Consider the following 20,187-nt stretch of genomic DNA (forward strand, 5'->3'; position numbering starts at 1 on the left):
AAACCAAAAAAAAATGCATGTTTCTGCATGTGACAAACAAGCTAAAACACACCAAGCTCTATGGCCAAAAAAAGGTGCTAGAGCTTTCTTGGCACATTTGACACATGCAAATCTAGCTAATGTAAAAGCAACTTACTTTTGGCAGTTTCAAAAGGTAAAGCAGCACTACAATTCAAATGATATTTATAGAATTGTCAATGTGGCAAGTTCAGTTATCTGTCAACTGATTTAAGCTTATATTATATTTTGCACAGTGTGTAAATCTTCTGATATGCAAATTTTTATAATTTTCCACTTTAAGATTTATCAGGAAACCTTTTTTATACTATATAGTTTGCCGCTGCAGGAAGAAAAAATAAATAAAAAATGTATTTATTGTTACTTACACCTGACTACATTAAAATGTTAACTTACCAATCCGTGCACACTTCCAAAATATTCCAAGTACTCTGCAACAAAAACATGTAAAGATTACTTGAGAAGCAGAAACAGTCATATATAGGTAACAATGTACTTGATACATTCATAGTGTTTTGTGTATTAAAGATGTGGGATTTCACTTTACTAGAGTATGAGGTACCATTAAAGTTGGCCATACCATGAATCAAAACTGGCCTGGTTCAGCAGGGCCTGTTGGAACACTCATGCCCAGGGAAGAATAGAAAGATAAAGTTATTATTATTATACAGGATTTATATAGCGCCAACAGTTTGCGCAGCGCTTAACAAAAATGAAGTTATGAAAAAATGTGCTGTCAATTACATAAATAAAGAATTCTTTAAAGTGGTTGTAAACCTCAGACATGAAATAGGAAAAAAGCATATCCCTATATAGTGTGTACTCAATCCAGAACACTTAATTTCTGTCTGCCGTTTCATGTCTCTGGTATCTGCATGAATCACTTCTGACAAGTTTTCCTGACAGCAAGAGAAAAAAGGTGACAGGGGAGGGATCTCCGGCAGATTGAAAGCACCTTAGCTCTGTTCCAGTATGCTGTGTGAAGGTTGGGGTGTGGGGGGGGGGGGGGTGTCTCCCTTCCCCTAATCAGCTTTTAGAGCTCTCTTCAATCAGCTGTACAGAGTGTAACTTCAGTTCTACGCCCCCTGCTTTTCAAAGCTGCTGAGAAATTCAGTGAAGATTCAGCACTTTAGTCGGATGTAAAGAAAAGAAGACTGCAGATAAACAAGTACAACTGCAGATGATTTGTTTCATCTCTGTATCACCTGAGGTCAGTCACTTCACTGAGTATATGGGAGGGTATACAACCACTTTAACTGACAGTTTCCCTCTCCAGGAGAAGCCAAGGTTGTCAGATATTAGCCCTGAGTTGAAGAAGAAGTCAGACCGGACTGCACCAGGACAGAAAAAGAACAGATATATAACTGCAAAACTATCTTCAGTGGCAAGGCTGAAGTATTTTATCAACATAAAGACTAGGTAATTGGTTTTAAATGTGGACTACTAACTTTAATACTTGTTAAGACTTTTTATGCTAATCAGGAGTAATGCAGACTTAAGCCCCGTACACACGCACAGATTGTTTGCCAACTGATCGGCCAACTTTTGTCCAGTGTTGTTTCTTGGTTGAAATTTGCTCTAGACTTGCACTGGACTTTAGTTGGCCAACAAAAACCAACTTCAGAAGTGATGTCATGTTCTGGCTGACTTTCAGTGTGTTTTTTCTTCTCTGAGCATGCCCAGTCTTGCTCATCTGATTTTTGTCTGCCGAAATCTGTACTGACTGAGGAACAAATCGGCCGTTCTTTGTTGGCCAACAAAAATTTTATAGCATGCACACCAGATTTTTTTCGGCCGAAAATTCACAGTTGGTTGTCGGAAGCATCATACTAACAAGCCTACAATCGGCAGATCGGACGTTGGCCAACAATCTGTGTGTGTGTACGGGGCTTTATTCTTGGCCAAAGACTTAAAAGGTGCCTCAGCATGTCAACCAGAAAATTAGCATTTCTATTAAAAGTGGACATTCAGATTCGTACAAATGCACATTCCTTTCTGATCCTTTTAAACCCAGCTACATAAATACCAAGTCAAAATATTAAAAATATTGAAGTCTATAAGAATGTACATTTATGGGGAAAAAACAAAAACAAAAAGGAGAACGTACAGTATATAAGCACATAAAGGTTGAAAACAGTAATATTTATTGGAAAACAGGAATGGATACATTTAAAGAATCAGCATATGTATGCGTTTTCCTCAATTTTTCAGGTATAAATGACACTCCAGGAAAGGCAAACATTTTAGCCATTTTATGACTTTTTTATCCAACCCTTCAAGCTGAACTTAGCAGAGGAGTAAAGATTCATTTTATGAGGAAAATAAGAGTTACGTGTCAAACGACAGCCTGCATCCCAAGCTCTTGTCCATCAGATGTTATCAGCTACATTCCACAGTCTTGATCTAATTGACCTTATAGATGAGGTGATCAGTACCCTGGGGGGAAAGGTCTTCCTGGCTAGCACCCAGCAAAGAGTTGGCAGCATTTAAGATTAATGAAACAAGTTTTGAGTCCCATAGCAGATCCTAAATCTTCTGCTTGTGAAATAAAAAGCCCACACAAAGATGCAATTCTGAGCAGACCATGGCATATTGCATCGCTTTGTAAGGGATATTGAGTGGTTGAGTAAGGCATATGCAAGTACTAAGCTTCAATTTTGAAAAGGGGACACCCTAGCATCCATGCTGTGACCATGTACATTGGTGTTTGGATTCAGGCAAACCCCAGATCTACCTGCCAGCAAAAAAAAAAAAAGGGGTAGAGACCAACTTTAGCAAGGCTATGGAGGGGATTGCACTATGAGCTCCAGTCAGTTAACTCTGCTTTTTCTAAATCTGGCATTTTCATTCAACCTCTGATACAAACTTCGCAAACTTCTACCAATTAATGATTTTCTTCTCTCTTTTTTAGAAAGAAAAATTGTCAAAACAAATAAAGGGAAGCTATAGAGATAAAATGATTTAGACCCCTTTCACAAAATCCGTCCGTCGGACGGAGTCCGCTTTTCTCAGCGGGGGATCGATCCGCTGATTCCCCGCTGAGCAGGAGAATGACAGCTTTTATCCGCACTGTGTGCGGAGACATAGCTGTCAGAGCCCCATACATCTCTATGGGGGAATCGGATGGGAACGGACCATCGGTCCGTTCTCATCTGATCCCATCCGCTGGACGGATGGAAAATAGGGTTTCCATCCGTCCAGATTTGACGGATCGGATGTCAGCGGACATGTCTCCGCTGACATCCGATGCCTCATAGGAATGCATGGGGGGACCGTTCAGAGCCGCCAAAAAAACTGACAGGCAGATCTGAACCATCCGCCTGTGTGAAAGGGGCCTTAGGGTAATCTTTGATACCTCTATAATATATTTATATATATATATATATATATATATACACACACACGCACGCAGTATCTCACAAAAGTGAGTACACTCCTCACATTTTTGTAAATATTTTATTCTATCTTTTCATGTGACAACACTGAAGAAATTACACTTTGCTACAATGTAAAGTAGTGAGTGTACAGCTTGTATAACAGTGTAAATTTGCTGTCCCCTCAAAATAACTCATCACACAGCCATTACTGTCTAAAACGCTGGCAACAAAAGTGAGTACACCCCTAAGTGAAACTATCCAAATTGGGCCCAAAGTGTCAATATTTTGTGTGGCCACCATTTTTTTCAGCAATGCCTTAACCCTCTTGGGCATGGAGTCCACCAGAGCTTCACAGGTTGCCACTGGAGTCCCCCTTCTACTCCTCCATGACATCACAGAGCTGGTGGATGTTAGAGATCTTGCGCTCATCCACCTTCTATTTGAGGATGCCCCACAGATGTTCAATAGGGTTTAGGTCTGGAGACATGCTTGGCCAGTCCATCACCTTTACCCTCAGCTTCTTAATCAAGGTAGTGGTGGTAGTTGGAGGTATGTTTTGGGTCATTATGTTGGAATACTGCCTTGTGGCCCAGTCTCCGAAGGGAGGGGATCGTGCTCTGCTTCAGTATGTCACAGTACATGTTGGCATTCATGGTTCCCTCAATGAACTGTAGCAGTTCATTGAGGGAAGGCAGCTCCAGATCATGACACTCCCACCACCATGCTTGACTGTAGGCAAGACTCACTTGTCTTTGTACTCCTCACCTGGTTGCCACCACAAACGCTTGACACCATCTGAACAAAATAAGTTTATATTAGTCTCATCAGATCACAGGACATGGTTCCAGCAATCCATGTCCTTAGTCTGCTTGTCTTCAGCAAACTGATTGCTGGCATTTCTTGTGCATCATCTTTAGAAGAGGCTTTCTTCTGGGACGACAGCCATACAGACCAATTTGATGCAGTGTGCAGCGTATGGTCTGAGCACTGACAGATTGACCACCCCCACCCCTTCAACCACGGCAGCAATGCTGGCAGCACTCATAAGTCTATTTCCCCAAAGACAACCTCTGGATATGACGCTGAGCATGTGCACTCAACTTCTTTGATAGACCATGGCAAGGCCTGTTCTGAGTGGAACCTGTCCTGTTAAACGGCTGTATGGTCTTGGCCACCATGCTGCAGATCAGTTTCAGGGTCTTTGCAATCTTCTTATAGAGCAACAATTCTTTTTTCTGATTCTCAGAGAGTTCTTTGCCATGAGGTGCCATGTTGAACTTCCAGTAACCAGTATGAGAGAGTGAGAGCAAAAACACCAAATTTTACATACCTGCTCCCCATTCACACCTGAGACCTTGTAACACTAACGAGTCACTTGACACCGGGGAGGGAAATTGGCTAATTGGGCCCAATTTGGACATGTTCGCTTAGGGGTGTACTCACTTTTGTTGACAGCGGTTTAGACATTTATGGCTGTGTGTGTAGTTATTTTGAGGGGACAGCAAATTTATACTGTTACACAAGCTGTACACTCACTACTTTACATTGTAGAAAAGTGTAATTTCTTCAGTGTTGTTACATGAAAAGATAATAAAAAACATTTACAAAAATGTGAGGGGTGTACTCACTTTTGTGAGATACTGTATATATAATGTAAATTTAAAAATAATACAAATAAAACTCATGCAAATGTATACCGGTGCTTTTCTGTGTAAAACAAGAAAAACTACAATAAACTATCCTTCACATATACAGGTCAAAATTAGAAGATCATCAAAAAGTTAAATTTATTTCAGTAATTCAATTCAAAAAATGAAACTCATATTTTATATACATTCATTACACACAGTAATATATTTTAAGCATTCTTTTCTTTTAATGATAATGGCTTACAGCCAGTGAAAATCCAAAATTCAGTATCTCAGGAAATTAGAAGATTACATAAGAAAAAAAAAAAAAAGAAAAGATTTTTAATACATAAATGTTGGCTTGGGAGGGGGAGGCGTGGCTAGCACGCACAGTCTCTGAGGGAGACTCGCGCCTGGACACGGACAGAGCCACCGCACAGACTTACAAGCGGCTCCCTGAAACCCTGACAGACACTTACTACTAGAGACAGGGAGACAGACAGTAAGCTGAAGAAACCTACTGCCAACTTCCATCGGCCCTCAAGTGGAGGAAGCAAAGATGGCGCTGTCTCTCACCTCCAGTCCGCACGACAGCAATTACTCAGAGCTGCCTGACGTGGAGACATGGACAGAAGTGCTGAGAGAACCTCTCCCAGAAGCTCATCTACTGCACATAGTCCTCCATGTGCAAGCCCAGCAAAAGCAAGGATGCGCCTGGAGACCACGGATACAGACACAGGGGGTGAGTCCCATGATTTCCCCAGCAGATATACACCATGAGCTTCAATTAGCCATTGCCAGCTACCCTACCTCAAATCAGCCTGTGCTGGACACGCAGCTTAAGGACATGATCCTAACTCTGCACCGCTCCCTACATGCAGATTTCACCATACTCACCCATAAATTCTCAACTGAGCTTTCTTTGATGGGGTACAGGGTTGATCAAGTAGAAAATGCTATGACCGATATCACTACAACGGTTAATGATTTAATCGATGCAAACAATGAAATTGAGGAAGTGAGGCTGTGGCTCAAGGCAACAATTACTAACCTGGAGGATCGCTCCAGGCGCAAAAACCTAAAATTAAGAGGAATACCCGAATAGGTGCCGCCACAGGATCTCATGCAATTTACTAAAGATCTTTTTAATTCGCTCTTGTCTGATTTAACTACTCTGTAGCTAACAATAGATCGCATACACCGCATATCCAAACCCTCCTTCCTGCCTGATGAAGTCCCAAGAGACTTACTCATGAGAGTACACTTCTCCACTAAGGAACAACTACAAAAAAAGTTGCGTTCCCTAGGGAAACTCCCAGATTCTTACGCAAACATACAGATTTATGCTGACCTATCAAGCACACCCTCGATCTCCAGAGGAAACACAATTGCTAAAACACTTCGCAACTATAGCATAGCCTACAAATGGAAGCAGCCCACCAAATTAACAGTGAACCGCAACGAACATCCTTCGCTATCACCTCTCTGGAGAAGGGCCTCTCACTACTCAGGGAATGGGGCATCATCCCCACCCAGGTCCCAAACTCCAATGCATGCAACTTTCCGGACAAGATCCAGCCTTCCTGGCTTAAAAATCATTAGGGTCCTCGCACTAGAAACCGCTGAATCACCTTCCCTGGCGGTGCAAATTTACTTAGCCACAGTCTCCTTCAGTGGCCCTTCGGCCATCACGCTACTTCTTCTTAAACTATTACACCCATACTGGCCAGATGCAGTCTACTTGGTTCCATTATGGCTGCAAAGTTCTGTCTGTTTTGTTTGTTATCTTTCTTAACCCCTTTTCTGTTTCCTTCCAAATGCATGTGAACCGTACCGATCTTTTAAGTGAACACTTGGAAGCGATACCTCAGTACCTATGCAGGACCGCTCATGTGATCCAGCACCTACGCACCATCACTGCTGAAATGAACACCTTTCGGTTCATCATAAGAGTGATTATATTACCACCCATCTCATCACCTTCTCAGATGACGATTAAAAATCCTATCTTTGAACTTGGAGGGTTTAAATCACCGTGTGAAGAGGGCCTCTTTGTGGCAGACGGACGGCACAGCAATCACACTGCGACACTGCCACCCTTCCCTACCACGGCAAACACTTCCCACATTTTCCTAGCCTCTAAGCAGGAAAAAAAAAAAACGAAACAAGGAGTTCTGGTGGCTATTAACAAGTCAACGGACTTCACATTACATGAGAAACTTCCTGATCCCCAATGGCAGATATATAACCCTAAAATGCTCCATCAATAGATCCAAATATACACTGGTCTAACTCTACGCCCCAAATTCACACCAAAGCCAATACTCACGTTCTACAAGCTCCACCGTATGCTGAACCAATCCGCCAACACCTTACGGAATTCTTCCCCCACAATTCTGGTTCGGTCCCCCATTAGTCTACCCCCCCCCCCCCCCGTTAGCGTAAAAGGCTTTCATCAGGGGTATAATGATTCAGATGAATTCCTTCTCTAAAAAAGGGGATGCAGCGTATTAATGAGCTTGCCAATATCGATGCGCAAAATAAAGATTACCCAACTTATAACCTTAAAATTAAAATTACTAGCTTTCGGTTAAGAGTTGGGACCAGTTCTCCTAGATTTATATGAGAAAGCACATCATAGACTTAGGGCCACATTCTATTCTACTTCCAACAAAGCAGGGAAGGCCATGGCTTTACCCCTGCGAGGCCAGCATAACAAGACCTCAATCCCTTTTATATATTACCTCCATTACCATAGAAAAACTGATAAATCTCCAAGACAAGGCGAATACCTTTAGCCAATATTATGAATCCATATATAACCTTAAAGATGACAAATCAACCCCCCAACCTAACCAGGAGTTAATTCAACAATTTCTATCCAAAATTCAACTTTCGACTAACTTATGCCAGTCTTAAAGATCTGAACTCCACATTCTCTCAACAAGAAATTGCCCAAGCCCTCCATTCTCTCCCAGCTGGTAAATTCTCTGGTCCAGATGGTTTACCGGGGGCAGTACTATAAACAAAAAATATAGCACAATTCTCGCCCCCCCACCTTCAAAACCTCTTCAACGACGCCGCCTCCTCCTCCATGTTCCCGGATGAAATGTATCTGCAATTATTGTTGCCCTTCCCAAACCAGGAAAAGACCCAGACACCCCTCAAAACTTTAGACCTATCCCCCTGCTCAACGCAGATCTTAAATTGTATGCTAAGTTGCTGGCCTCCAGATTGTCCAAACTGCTCCCACTTCTTATTAATACAGACCAAACAGGCTTTATTCAAGGTAGACAATCTTCTGATGCAAGCAGAAAACCTCTTAACTTATTCCATACAGCCAACACCGACGGAACGCCTCTCTGCTTCTCTCCCTCGACACAGAGAAGGCGTTCCACAGTACATTGGACGCATATGAAAGAGGTACTCATAAAATCATAAAATTTGGATTTAGAGATTCAATTTCATCTGCCATTATTCTGCTCCCTCTGCTAAAGTATATGTAGCAGAGATGTTCACCACCCCCTTTCATATTTCAAATGGAAAAAGCCAAGGGTGCCCTCTCTCACCCTTAATCTTTAACGTAATTATTGAACCACTGGCGGAATGTATAGCAGCTCCAAACTAATTTCCGGATTCCAAGTTGGAGATCACAATCACAGGATAAGTCTTTTTGCCGACGACATTATATTAATGCTGACCAACTTACATTCGTTATTACCAGCTGTAAAAGACATTCTATATAACTTTGGAGTTATCGCCTACTAAAAAAAGTCAATGCCACAAAAATCACATATACTAGACCTCGGAGTTGATGGTACTACCCGCAACCTCATATCCTTACAATTTCCATTCAACTGAGCAGACACAGGCATAGCTTATTTAGGAATCATCTTAACGAGAAACTTGAAAAATCTCTTTAAAGAATAGCACATTCATTATAAACAAAATTTCTCCCAATCTCTTAACAATCAGCGAAACAAGAACTCTCGTTGGCAGACCGCCTGGTGGTGTTGAAGATGACTTTACCGCCACAACTTGTATATCTATTCCAGACTCTACGCATCCCTGTTCCCATAAGTTACCATAACTCCCTCCAAACACTCATCCTAAAATGTATTTGGGCAGCACAAAAACCTAGAGTATCGAAAACTAGACTTCTTAAACATAGGTCAGCAGGGGGATCTGGCTTAGTAGATTTGTCTGACTACCACACCACAGGCATACTAGCTCAACTGAAAGAATGGTTTTGCCCCAAGTGGGGGAGGTGGACTAGAAAAACATTATCCAGGACAAAAATGTAAAAAGAATTGGTTATACAGCTTACACCCGAAAGCAAAACTCTCTCCGCACGTACCTCTTACCGTTCTGGCGGCCGTTAAAGCCTTGCGCAAATTAATTTTCTCGTGGGTTAACACTCTAACCTGCCCCATCAAACTTCTTCTTCCTGCTCTCAAATTGCTCATTCCTGATCTCCCTATTCACAAATGGCCCAAACACGACACTCTCCGGGTGACAGATTTTATCCTAAAATTACCAAATCAAACCCTTCCACTATTTTAAATCGGAATTAGATCTTGGCCCAGAATTCTACTACAGTACCTAAAAATAGCCATTTTTAAGAAAAATCCACATCTCTGGATCTCTATTTCTACAGCGATCAATTCTGCTACTCACCCAGCACACCAGGGCTAAAAGGGATTTCTCTACTGTAAAATATCTTACAAGAAAAGATGCACTTTTATCACTCCCCAGATATCAACCAATGGGAACAGGACCTAGGTATAAGATTCACAGATACACAATGGCAAAAAGCCCTTCAATCCAAATATGAGGCAACCAAAACGCACTGCCCTATGGGAACTCACACAAAACATAATACAAAAGAGGTACCTAACCCCAGACAGGTTGGCAAAATTGGAGAACCACACTTCACCGCATTGCTGGAGAGTATGTGCTATACAGGGCACTTTAGTCCATATCCTATTGGAATGCCAAAAGCTAACACACTATTGCCAAATTTTCTCCCTCTCGCAAATTACAGAGATAAACATAGTAACTTCACCTGAATTAGCTACTAAAAATGTAAACATCGATACCCTACCAAAAAGGCATAGGAAAATAATAACACACGTCATACTAGCTGATACATATCACCAAACTATGGAAAAGTACGAAACCTCCCGAGTTTAAGATGTCATAGGTATGGTTCAGACTCACCAAACTTATAAGATCCTGTTAGTAAAAGATAACTCGCAATAGGCGGAGACGAATGTGGAACACTTGGTCTGTTTGGTACAATTCATTCACTACTAAAATGAGATATCACCAACTTTAGGTGCATGTACTTCTCCCCACCTATTCCTTTTTCACCTCTCGCTCTCCCTCTCCGTCGCCTTCTCTCCCCCCCTCTTTTTCGATACTTTATTACCACCCTTGACACCAAAATTACTAGGACACCTTGTTTAAATATCCCACTATGTTATACAGACATTGTATTAGAATTATCTCTGATGACTGTTATTTACCAGTAAATTCCACATATTAACCTTTGATTTGTAATATGTTCCAATCTACCATCACAAGGTTTGTACCTTTTATCTCTGCATAATAAACATATTGAAACAGAAATGTTGGCTTAGGAAAAGTTTCCACTAGTGCGACTCCAAAGTCATGCAATTTAGAGTGCGACACAGATTTTGATACAACTTTGAGTGCAATTTTGATCTGACTTCACTCTCTGACTCAGTCGCATCAAAGTAGTGCAGGCACCTTTTCAAATTCGCTGCAACTTTAAGTCATAGATTAGAACGGGTGCCATTGAAATCAATGGGCTGTGACTTGTCACGCGACTTTGTGTCCAAAGTCGCATGCCAAGTCGCACTAGTGGAAACGGAGTCTTACTAAAAAGTATGTCCAATTACAATATAGTATGTACTCAATATTTGGCTGGGGCTCCTTTTGTATGAATTACTGCATCAATGTGGCGTGGCATGGAGGCGATCAGCCTGTGGCAATTCTGTGGTGTTATGGAAGCCCAAGTTGCCTTCAGCCCATCTGCATTGTTGTGTCTGGTGTCTCATCTTCCTCTTGACAATACCCCACAGATTCCATGTGGGGTGTAGGCCAGGAAAGTTTGCTGGCCAATCAAGCACAGTGATACCATGATCAATAAACCAGGTATTGGTACTTTTGGCAGTGAGGGCAGGTGCCAAGTCCTGCTGGAAAATTAAATCAGCATCTTCATAAAGCTAGTCAGTATAAGGAAACAAAGTGCTCTAGAAGAATTTCCTGGTAGAGGGCTGCGCTAACTTTGGACTTAAAGAGGTTGTAAACCCTCTTGTATAACTTTTACCTATAGGTAAGCCTATATTAAGGCTTACCTATAGGTGCTATAAATATCTCCCAAACTAGCACCGTTTAGGAGATATTTACAGCGCAAACTGCCGATGACGTCATCGGCGCAGGCGCTCTGAGGGAACGGCCACCCGTGCCGTTCCTTCAGAGCTCAGTGCCGTGAACGGCTCCCAAGTTGCATGAGGTTCAGTGTGAAGTTTCCACAGTCAGTGATGATTTGGGGAGCCATGTCATCTGCTGGCGTTGGTCCACTTCTGTTTTTTTTATCAAGTCCAAAGTCAGCGCAGCCCTCTACCAGTAAATTCTTGAGCACTTCATGCTTCCCTCTGCTGACCAGCTTTATGGAGATGCTTATTTCATTTTCCAGCAGGACTTGATACTTTTGGCAGTGTAGGCAGGTGCCAAAAGATGGTTTAATAATCATGTTATCACTGTGCTTGATTGGCCAGCAAACTCGCCTGACCTAAACCCCATAAGAAATCTGTGGGAAATTGTCAGAAGGAAGATGATACACCAGAGCCAACAATGCAGGTGAGCTGAAGACTGCTAACAAGGAAACCTTGGCTTCCCTAACATGTCAGCAGTGCAAAAGGCTGATCGCCTCCATGCCACGCCACATTGATGCAGTAATTCATGCAAAAGGAGCCCCGACCAAGTATTGAGTGCATACTATACTGTACATGGGCATACTTTTCAGTAAACCAACATTTCTGAAATAAAAATCTTTTTTTTTTTTTTTTTTTTTTAGATACTGAATTTTGGGCTTTCACTAGCTGCAAGCCAAAAATCATCAAAATTAAAAGAAAGAAATGCTTGAAATATTTCACTATGTGTGTAATGAATCTATATAATATATGGGTTTCCCTTTTTGAATTGAATTACTGAAATATATTAACTTTTTGATGAAATTCTAATTTTAGGAGATTCACCTGTATACAACAATGTGATAAATCAATACAATGTACCCACCTCTTCCCTTTAGGCATTTGCCCTTAATATTAGTTCTTTCAGTGCAATAAAGAAAAGTTCCCAATACAATTTTAAAAGTGTTTGTGTAATCACTCCACATAAAGTGCTAAAAAATTAAGGAGCAATAACAAAAAAAAAAAAAAAAAAAAGAAGAAGGAAGAAGAAGAAGGTGCTTGAGAATTAATTTAGTACCATCTTCCACACTCTATTAGGTGACCACGATCGCGCCCCTATTGAACACCTCACTCATTACATTTTATTTGACCCCTTAGCTAATAAGAGGGTCTTTTTGCACTCCATCGCTAGGGGGGTCCCCATTCCGTTCCTCCTCAGGGCCAGTCATATTAAAGAAACCGGTAAGGCAACATCCAATAGTTTAATACTGATTTAGGAGTCTTAAAAACAAATAAAATCCACTTACAATGTTAACAGGCATGTATGACACAAGCTAGGAAATGCATACAGACTCCTTGGCACTCCACAAACTGGAAATTAAAAAAAAAAAAAAAGAAGATCCTTCCAAAGCTTTTCATCGATCTGATGTCATCAGGGGAGATGTGGAAGATGGCACTAACCCTCAAGCAAATTTAATTCTTTTGACACTTTATGTGGAGTGATTGCACACATTCTAAAAACTGAATTGGGAACTTCTCTATATTGCACTGAAAGAACTAATTAAAAAGGCAAATGCCTGAAGGGAAGAAGAATTTTTTTCTACATTGAAAAGTACTGTATTGATCAAGAACATTCTAGTGTACATGTGAAGGGAGGTGTATTGCAGTTTACATAGGAGTTTCTCATTTACAATTAATTTTTGCACAGGTATATAGTTAGAAACACCTTAACACCTCCAAGACTTCCACTGCCTTGCTAAAGAAGCTGAGGGTAAAGGTGATGGAATGGCCAAGCATGTCTCCAGACCTAAACCCTATTGACCATCTTGTGAGGCATCCTCAAACAGAAGGTGGAGGAGTGCAAGGTCTATAACATCCACCAGCTCCGTGATGTCGTCATGGAGGAGTGGAAGAGGACTCCAGTGGCAACCTGTGAAGCTCTGGTGAACTCCATGCCCAATAGGGTTAAGGCAGTGCTGGAAAATAATGGTGGCCACACAAAATATTGGGCCCAATTTGGACATTTTCACTTAGGGGTGTAGACATTAATGGCTGTGTGTTGAGTTATTTTGAGGGGACAGAAAATGTACACCATTATACAAGCTGTGCACTCACTACTTTACATTGTAGCAAAGTGTCATTTCTCCAGTGTTGTCACATGAAAAGATAATAAAATTCTTACAAAAATGTGAGGGGTGTACTCACTTTTGTGAGATACTGTATCTATCCATCTATCTATCCACCTATTTCAGAAACTCGATCATGAAATTGTGTACTTTTCTCTAGCCCAAATAAAAAAAAAAAAAAAGAAATGCAAAATTACTTTCAATAGCTTGTACTTATTGGAAACTACATAACAGCTGAGGACATGGGAATGTTGCAGCAAAGCCATGTTTGGTATGGAGGTTATATCTCACAAGAGGTAAACACTACAAAGCCTATCCAAGCGCTATGCAAACTGTTGGTGCTATATAAATCCTGTATAATAATAACTAGAAAACGTACAATTTCCAGAGAAATTGTGTGAAGTGTTCTTGCTGTCACCCGTGGTCTCTAGCTGGAGTGGGCAGAGTAACTATGTTTGTGTGTAAGTGGCAGCAGTTTGTGTGTGTGTGTGTGTGTGTGTGTGTAAGTGGGAAGTGTGTGTGGGGGGGTGTGTAGTGTGTGCAAGTTGGATGTGTGTGTGGGGGGGTGTGTAAGTGGGATGTGTGTGTGGGGGGTGTGTAAGTGGGAAGTGTGTAGTGTGTGTAAGTGGGATTTGTGTGTGGGGGGTGTGTAAGTGGGAAGTGTGCAGTGTGTGTGGTGGGTGTGTAGTGTGTGTGTGGGGGGTGTGTAAGTGGGAAGTGTGTAGTGTGTGTGTGGGGGGGGGGGGGTGTGTAAGTGGGATGTGTGTGTGGGATGTGTGTGTGGGGAGTGTGTAGTGTGTGTGGTGGGTGTGTAGTGTGTGTGTGTGTGTGTGGGGGGGGGTGTGTAAGTGGGATGTGTGTGTGGGGGGTGTGCAAGTGGGAAGTGTGTAGTGTGTGTGGTGGGTGTGTAGTGTGTGTGTGGGGGATGTGTGTGTGGGGGCTGTGTAAGTGGGATGTGTGTGTGGGGGGTGTGTAAGTGGGAAGTGTGTAGTGTGTGTGTGGGGGGTGTGTAAGTGGGATGTGTGTGTGGGATGTGTGTGTGTGTGGGGAGTGTGTAAGTGGGATGTGTGTGTGGGGGTGTGTAAGTGGGAAGTGTGTAGTGTGTGTGTGTGGGGGGGGTGTAAGTGGGATGTGTGTGTGGGGGGTGTGTAAGTGGGAAGTGTGTAGTGTGTGTGTGGGATGTGTGTGTGTGGGGAGTGTGTAAGTGGGATGTGTGTGTGGGGGGTGTGTAAGTGGGAAGTGTGTAGTGTGTGTGGTGGGTGTGTAGTGTGTGTAAGTGGGATGTGTGTGTGGGGGGTGTGTAAGTGGGAAGTGTGTAGTGCGTGTGGTGGGTGTGTAGTGTGTGTGTGTGTGTGTGTGAGGGGTGTGTAAGTGGGATGTGTGTCTGGGATGTGTGTGTGGGGAGTGTGTAAGTGGGATGTGTGTGGGGGGGTGTGTTAGTGGGTTTTGTGTGTGGGATGTGTGTGTGGGGAGTGTGTAAGTGGGATGTGTGTGTGGGGGGTGTGTAAGTGGGATGTGTGTGTGGGGGGTGTGTAAGTGGGAAGTGTGTAGTGTGTGTGTGGGGGGTGTGTAAGTGGGAAGTATGTAGTGTGTGTGGTGGGTGTGTAGTGTGTGTGGGGGGGGTGTGTAGTGTGTGTAAGTGTGAACATTCCGGAACATTCCACCATTCATTCTTTTGGGGCAACACACACACACACACACACACACACTTACTCCGCCCACTCCAGCTGGGTACTACTGGTGGCGGCAAGAACACTTTACACAATTTCCCTGGAAATTGTAAGTTTTCTAGTTATTAATAAAAGATTTAGATCTGAAGTGGATTAGGAAGTGACAATGCTTTCTCTAAAGTTTTTCATAATGAAATCATGGCGTTATGAAAAGGTGACTGTTCCATCGTCTCTATACTTGAAAATCTGGTGACATTTAAAAAAATCTAAAATTTGAATGGGACTTACCCAGTTTTATTTTTGTCCAGAAGATTGGGTACCATAGCTCTGAGATAAGCACATGTGCAAATCAGCAGTAGAATCACTGTCAATAAGCTCTGGAAGTTAAAAATGGCAGACTGGAAAAAAACAAATAAATGAATATATGGTTAGTAAAATCAGAACCAGGTAGGTTGATTTGACAATGTCCACTCTGAGAGGCAATGAATTCTAACATAAGTTGGCCTATATGAGAGAGGAATGAAATATAAAACTAAGAAAGTTCTAGCCCAGAATCTGCAATAAAATGTCATCTATAGGCAAAACCTTTTCATTTTGGATACTGTAGAGCAGCGTTTCTCTTTTTTCGAAGCATTCCCCAGAAATTATGGACAGTCTCGAGGCAACCTTTAAAAAATTATGGACAGACTTGAGGCACCCCATCCTAAAAGTTTTACATAATGCAGCAACATACACACATATAGGATGCCCAACGTTAGAGGTACAAGTTAGTACTGACTAGTATTCCAATGTTTCTCTTTTTCCTCAGTTTTTCTCCATCACTCAGCTAATATGACCCCAAAACTTATGGAGAGGAGCAGGGGAGGGTCAAACAAGCATGCTACGCAGAAGACCGACATCCTCCTTATCAACTAATGATGTCATTGGTCAATGAAAAACTGTGACTTTGTGTAAAGTAAAAGGCAGGCTTCGTCCACCTGCTGCCTTGTATGTAATTTTCGGGACATTTTGCGGAGGCACCCCTGAAGAAAACTTAAGGCACACTAGTGTGCCTCGGCACCCTGGTTGAAAAAGGCTGCTGTAGAGAACAGTTGCAACCTTTCCCCCCTCATTTTCTGTGCTGAAAACACAACAGGAAGTGAAACTGTCAGAAAGGAAGAGGGGAAATCCCCATCAGCTGTCAGCAGAACAAGCGTTTCCCAAAGGAAGATTTCCCTTCACCTTCTACTCTGGGGACAGCTATAAAATGTGGGATTTTATATTAGTTTCTGACCTGGTGATAAAAGTTACCGGGATTAATAGAGAGGGAATCTCCCCAGTATGAAAACAAACAAAGCCTAGATAGTAAACAGTCAACAAAGCAATAATCTGATACAAACGTTTACCGAAAGCAACATATCCAGTGAGCAAATCAACATTTCAGAAATATGAGACAACTTTCTCAAAGTGGCATTAAGCCCAAAAGCAAACATTTTTTAGATGCGATGCATGCATTCCTTTTCTGTCTTTTTAGGTTTTCTTTCCTTTATTTTCATCAGGTGATCCAGCCAGTAAGTTTGTTGTTTTTCAACAGGACAAGCTGTCCTGCAGAAGTAGCAGTTAGAAGGTTAAGCCAAAACCATTTACCACTGACGGGGGTGCTTAAAACAATCAGCTTTTATTTAAAAACCGAAAAGGAAAAACAGTTTGCTGTAACTGAGCAAATTGAAGCCAAACTCCAGCTAACACTTTATAAGTAGTGTATCTAAATCTGATAGTGCATCTAACACTCCCTTCCCCCTAAGGTGCCCCCTATGCGCCTTGCATAATGGGGGGCACCCTAATACAGGAGGTGCTTTACTGCCTGACAGTCACCAGCTCTCTGCTCGGGGAGCTGTGAGAAACGAGCAATTGGCGGTGTTCGATTGCTTGGTACTCAGTGTTAGAGGCGCCAAGGGACAGATGCATCATTGGATCAATGTTGCATCCACTCAGGTAAGTAGGATTTAAAAAAAAAAAAAAAAAACAAAAACAAAGCCCCATACACCATATTAACCACTTAAGGATCAGAAGGTTTTACCCCCCTTAATGACCAGGCCCTTTTTTGCGATACGGCACTGCACAGTTGTGCGACGCTGTACCCATATAGAATTAATGTCCTTTTTATCCCACACATAGAGCTTTCTTTTGGTAATTTGATCACCTCTGCGTTTATTTTTTGCGCAAAACAAAAAAAATCTAATTTTTTTATAAATTTAGGCCAATATGTATTTTTCCCACATATTTTTGGTAAAAAAAATCTCAATAAATGTATATTGATTGGTTTGCGCAAAAGTTATCGCGTCTACAAACTAGGGGAAAGATGGTCTCATTTTTATTTATTATACTAGAAATGGTGGCGATCAGCGATTTTTAGTGGGACTGCAATGGAGAGATCTGACACCTGACACTTGAGGGGACCAGTGACATTACTACAGTAATCAGTGCTAAAAATATGCACTGTTACTGTACTAATGACACTGGCAGGAAAGGGGTTAACACCAGGGGCAATCAAAGGGTTAAGCGTGTGCGATTAGGGAGTGCTTTCTATCTGTGTGGGGGATGTGCTCAATGGATGAACACAGAGACCTTCCTTAATAGTAGGTACACAGGATCCCTTGTTTACATAGGCAGACCGCCGCTCTGTCGCCATGGGGAGCGATCGTGGGTGGCCAGGGACATTGCATTCGCCGAACCCGCTGATTGGTTCCCCTTCTGGCCAATCGGCACGTACATGCCCCCACTGTCTATTACACGAAGCGACGTACAGGTACATCGCAAAGAAGATCACATAAAAAAAAAACAGAGTGCAACGTTTTCGGAGTCACGCAGGACCACTTTGTTAGGGGTTCTGCGTGGCTCCGAAACGTTGCACTGTATGTTTTTTTGATGTGATCTTCTTTGCAATAAAGCTTTTTGGACTGCTTTTGCAAGACCCATGGTGTGCTGGCGAATATGAATCTACTTGTAACTGATCCAGTGGCCAGGTGGTGATCGCTTCAGCACCCAGTATACAGGTGCCTACAGACCAGGAAGGTGTGGGATAGGAATATGAAAACTGTACAGGTACATCGTTCACGTAATAGAACCGACCTGCCACAGTAAAACGACAGTGGCTGGTCGACAAGTGGTTAAAGGTATTAAAAAAGAACTAAAAGGCAAAACTTTTTGTTCATTCTGAATAAAGTAAGGGAGGGTTATACACATCATAAATCACAACAGAGTGCTCTGTTGTGCAGAGGATTATGGACTTTCACTAGTTCTCCCAACTTTGTGCCTTCATTATTGGATCTCTCTACACACTGTTGTTCTCTGGATTGTCCTGGATCCAGTCCCTGATATGGCATGTGGTCATGAAGCAGGTAAAATCTTCTGGTGCTAAAGTGGTAAAATACAAACAAACACACTATTCTGAGGAACAGCTATATATATATATATATATATATATATATATATATATATATATATATATATATATATATATATACATACACACACACATACATATTTACTTATTTCAGGTACTTATATAGCGCTGTCACAATTTACGCAGTGCTTTACATATACATTGCACATTCACATCAGTCCCTGTCCTCAAGGAGCTTACAATCTAAGGTCCCTAACTCACATACATACACAGTAGGGACAATTTTTTTTATACAGGATCCAATTAACCTACCAGCATGTCTTTGGAGTGCGGGAAGAAACCGGAGTGCCAGGAGGAAACCCACGCAGGCACAGGGAGAACATGCAAACTCCAGGCAGGTAGTGTCGTGGTTGGGATTTGAACCAGCGACCCTCTTGCTATCTGAATGTTCCAACCACTACACCAGTGTCGCCCCCCCATATTATATATATATATATATATATATATATATATACATATATACATACATATACACACGGGTACGTGTATATGGTGATGCGTTTTGGACCCAATATCTGCATTATTTACAGTTAAGTAAACCTGGCCAACAGAAGGAGCTCCCTGCCACCACAGCTGGAATGTGTTTTCCGAGAGTTAGTAAAATACTCCTATGATGGATAGGCTGTAACTGCCTGAAGCCAAGTTATATGGTTTAATATGAAACCGTAAACGGGTTGCAAAAAATGACGATCACATGTGATTGTCTAGGCAATGCAAACAGGGGGGTAAGGCACATGGCTTTTTTTTCCTATGAAACATACAGAGGTCAGAGTGACAGAAAGAGGTAGAAGCATAATGACTATCCACAGGCAGACAAGTTGCAATTGCTCTCTTGTTGGAATACCTTGCTGGTCAGATTGATGGACTCTAGGGGAAGCAGATCACTTTCATTTTGACTTTGTTTGACCTCACTTATCCAGCACTGGAAGCTCAAAATTGAATTTAACCATTTGATATGCTCTAAAGACAAAACATTAACATTGCTTTAGGCACCAGTTGGAAAGCTGTCAATGCAATGGATACCAGAGCCTGGCTATCAGAAGCATCTCTCCCAAGTCTAACCTTGTGTCTTATCTGATCAAGGAGAAAAGAGACTTCTGGCTTCCATCTTTATGTCCCAAAGTGTCTTTCAACACAAAGAGCAAAAAGAAAGCATCTACTCTGGATGTTATCAATGAATATTCCGACCTTCCCCGCTACATATTCAATTTACATGTTAACAAAGGATGTGGAAATAAAGGCCATGGACCCTTACACTTTTCACTGTGACAAACCTGATCAAGAGTTCTGAAACACGGAGTTTGGAAGTACCCCCCCCCCCCCCCCCCACCTCACCCCTTCTGTGCTATAATAAATGGAATACCTTATCTTACAGCCAGTAAAGCAGAGGAAATTGGTAGGGATATAAAACCTTTACCACACATTCATGTTTAATGGTAAAGAGTAGGGTATTGTATTAGCACACATTCTGAGTTACTGCAGT

General features: G+C 42.0%; 1 protein-coding gene across 1 annotated transcript in view; it reads right to left on the reverse strand.

Annotated features, from left to right (window-relative positions):
• The window catches only part of TMEM167A (transmembrane protein 167A), a 51,439-nt gene that overhangs the window by 2,877 nt on the left and 28,375 nt on the right, over window positions 1–20,187 (reverse strand). The window contains exons 2-3 of the mRNA XM_082253046.1: window positions 15,548–15,657; window positions 415–449 (exon numbers count right to left, since the gene is read on the reverse strand). Of these exons, the coding sequence (XP_082109172.1) occupies window positions 415–449; window positions 15,548–15,657 (145 nt within the window). The remainder of the gene's footprint in view (window positions 1–414; window positions 450–15,547; window positions 15,658–20,187) is intronic.

Source organism: Pelophylax lessonae, assembly GCF_965119305.1.
Source record: "Pelophylax lessonae genome assembly, chromosome: 1".
NCBI lineage: Eukaryota > Metazoa > Chordata > Amphibia > Anura > Ranidae > Pelophylax > Pelophylax lessonae.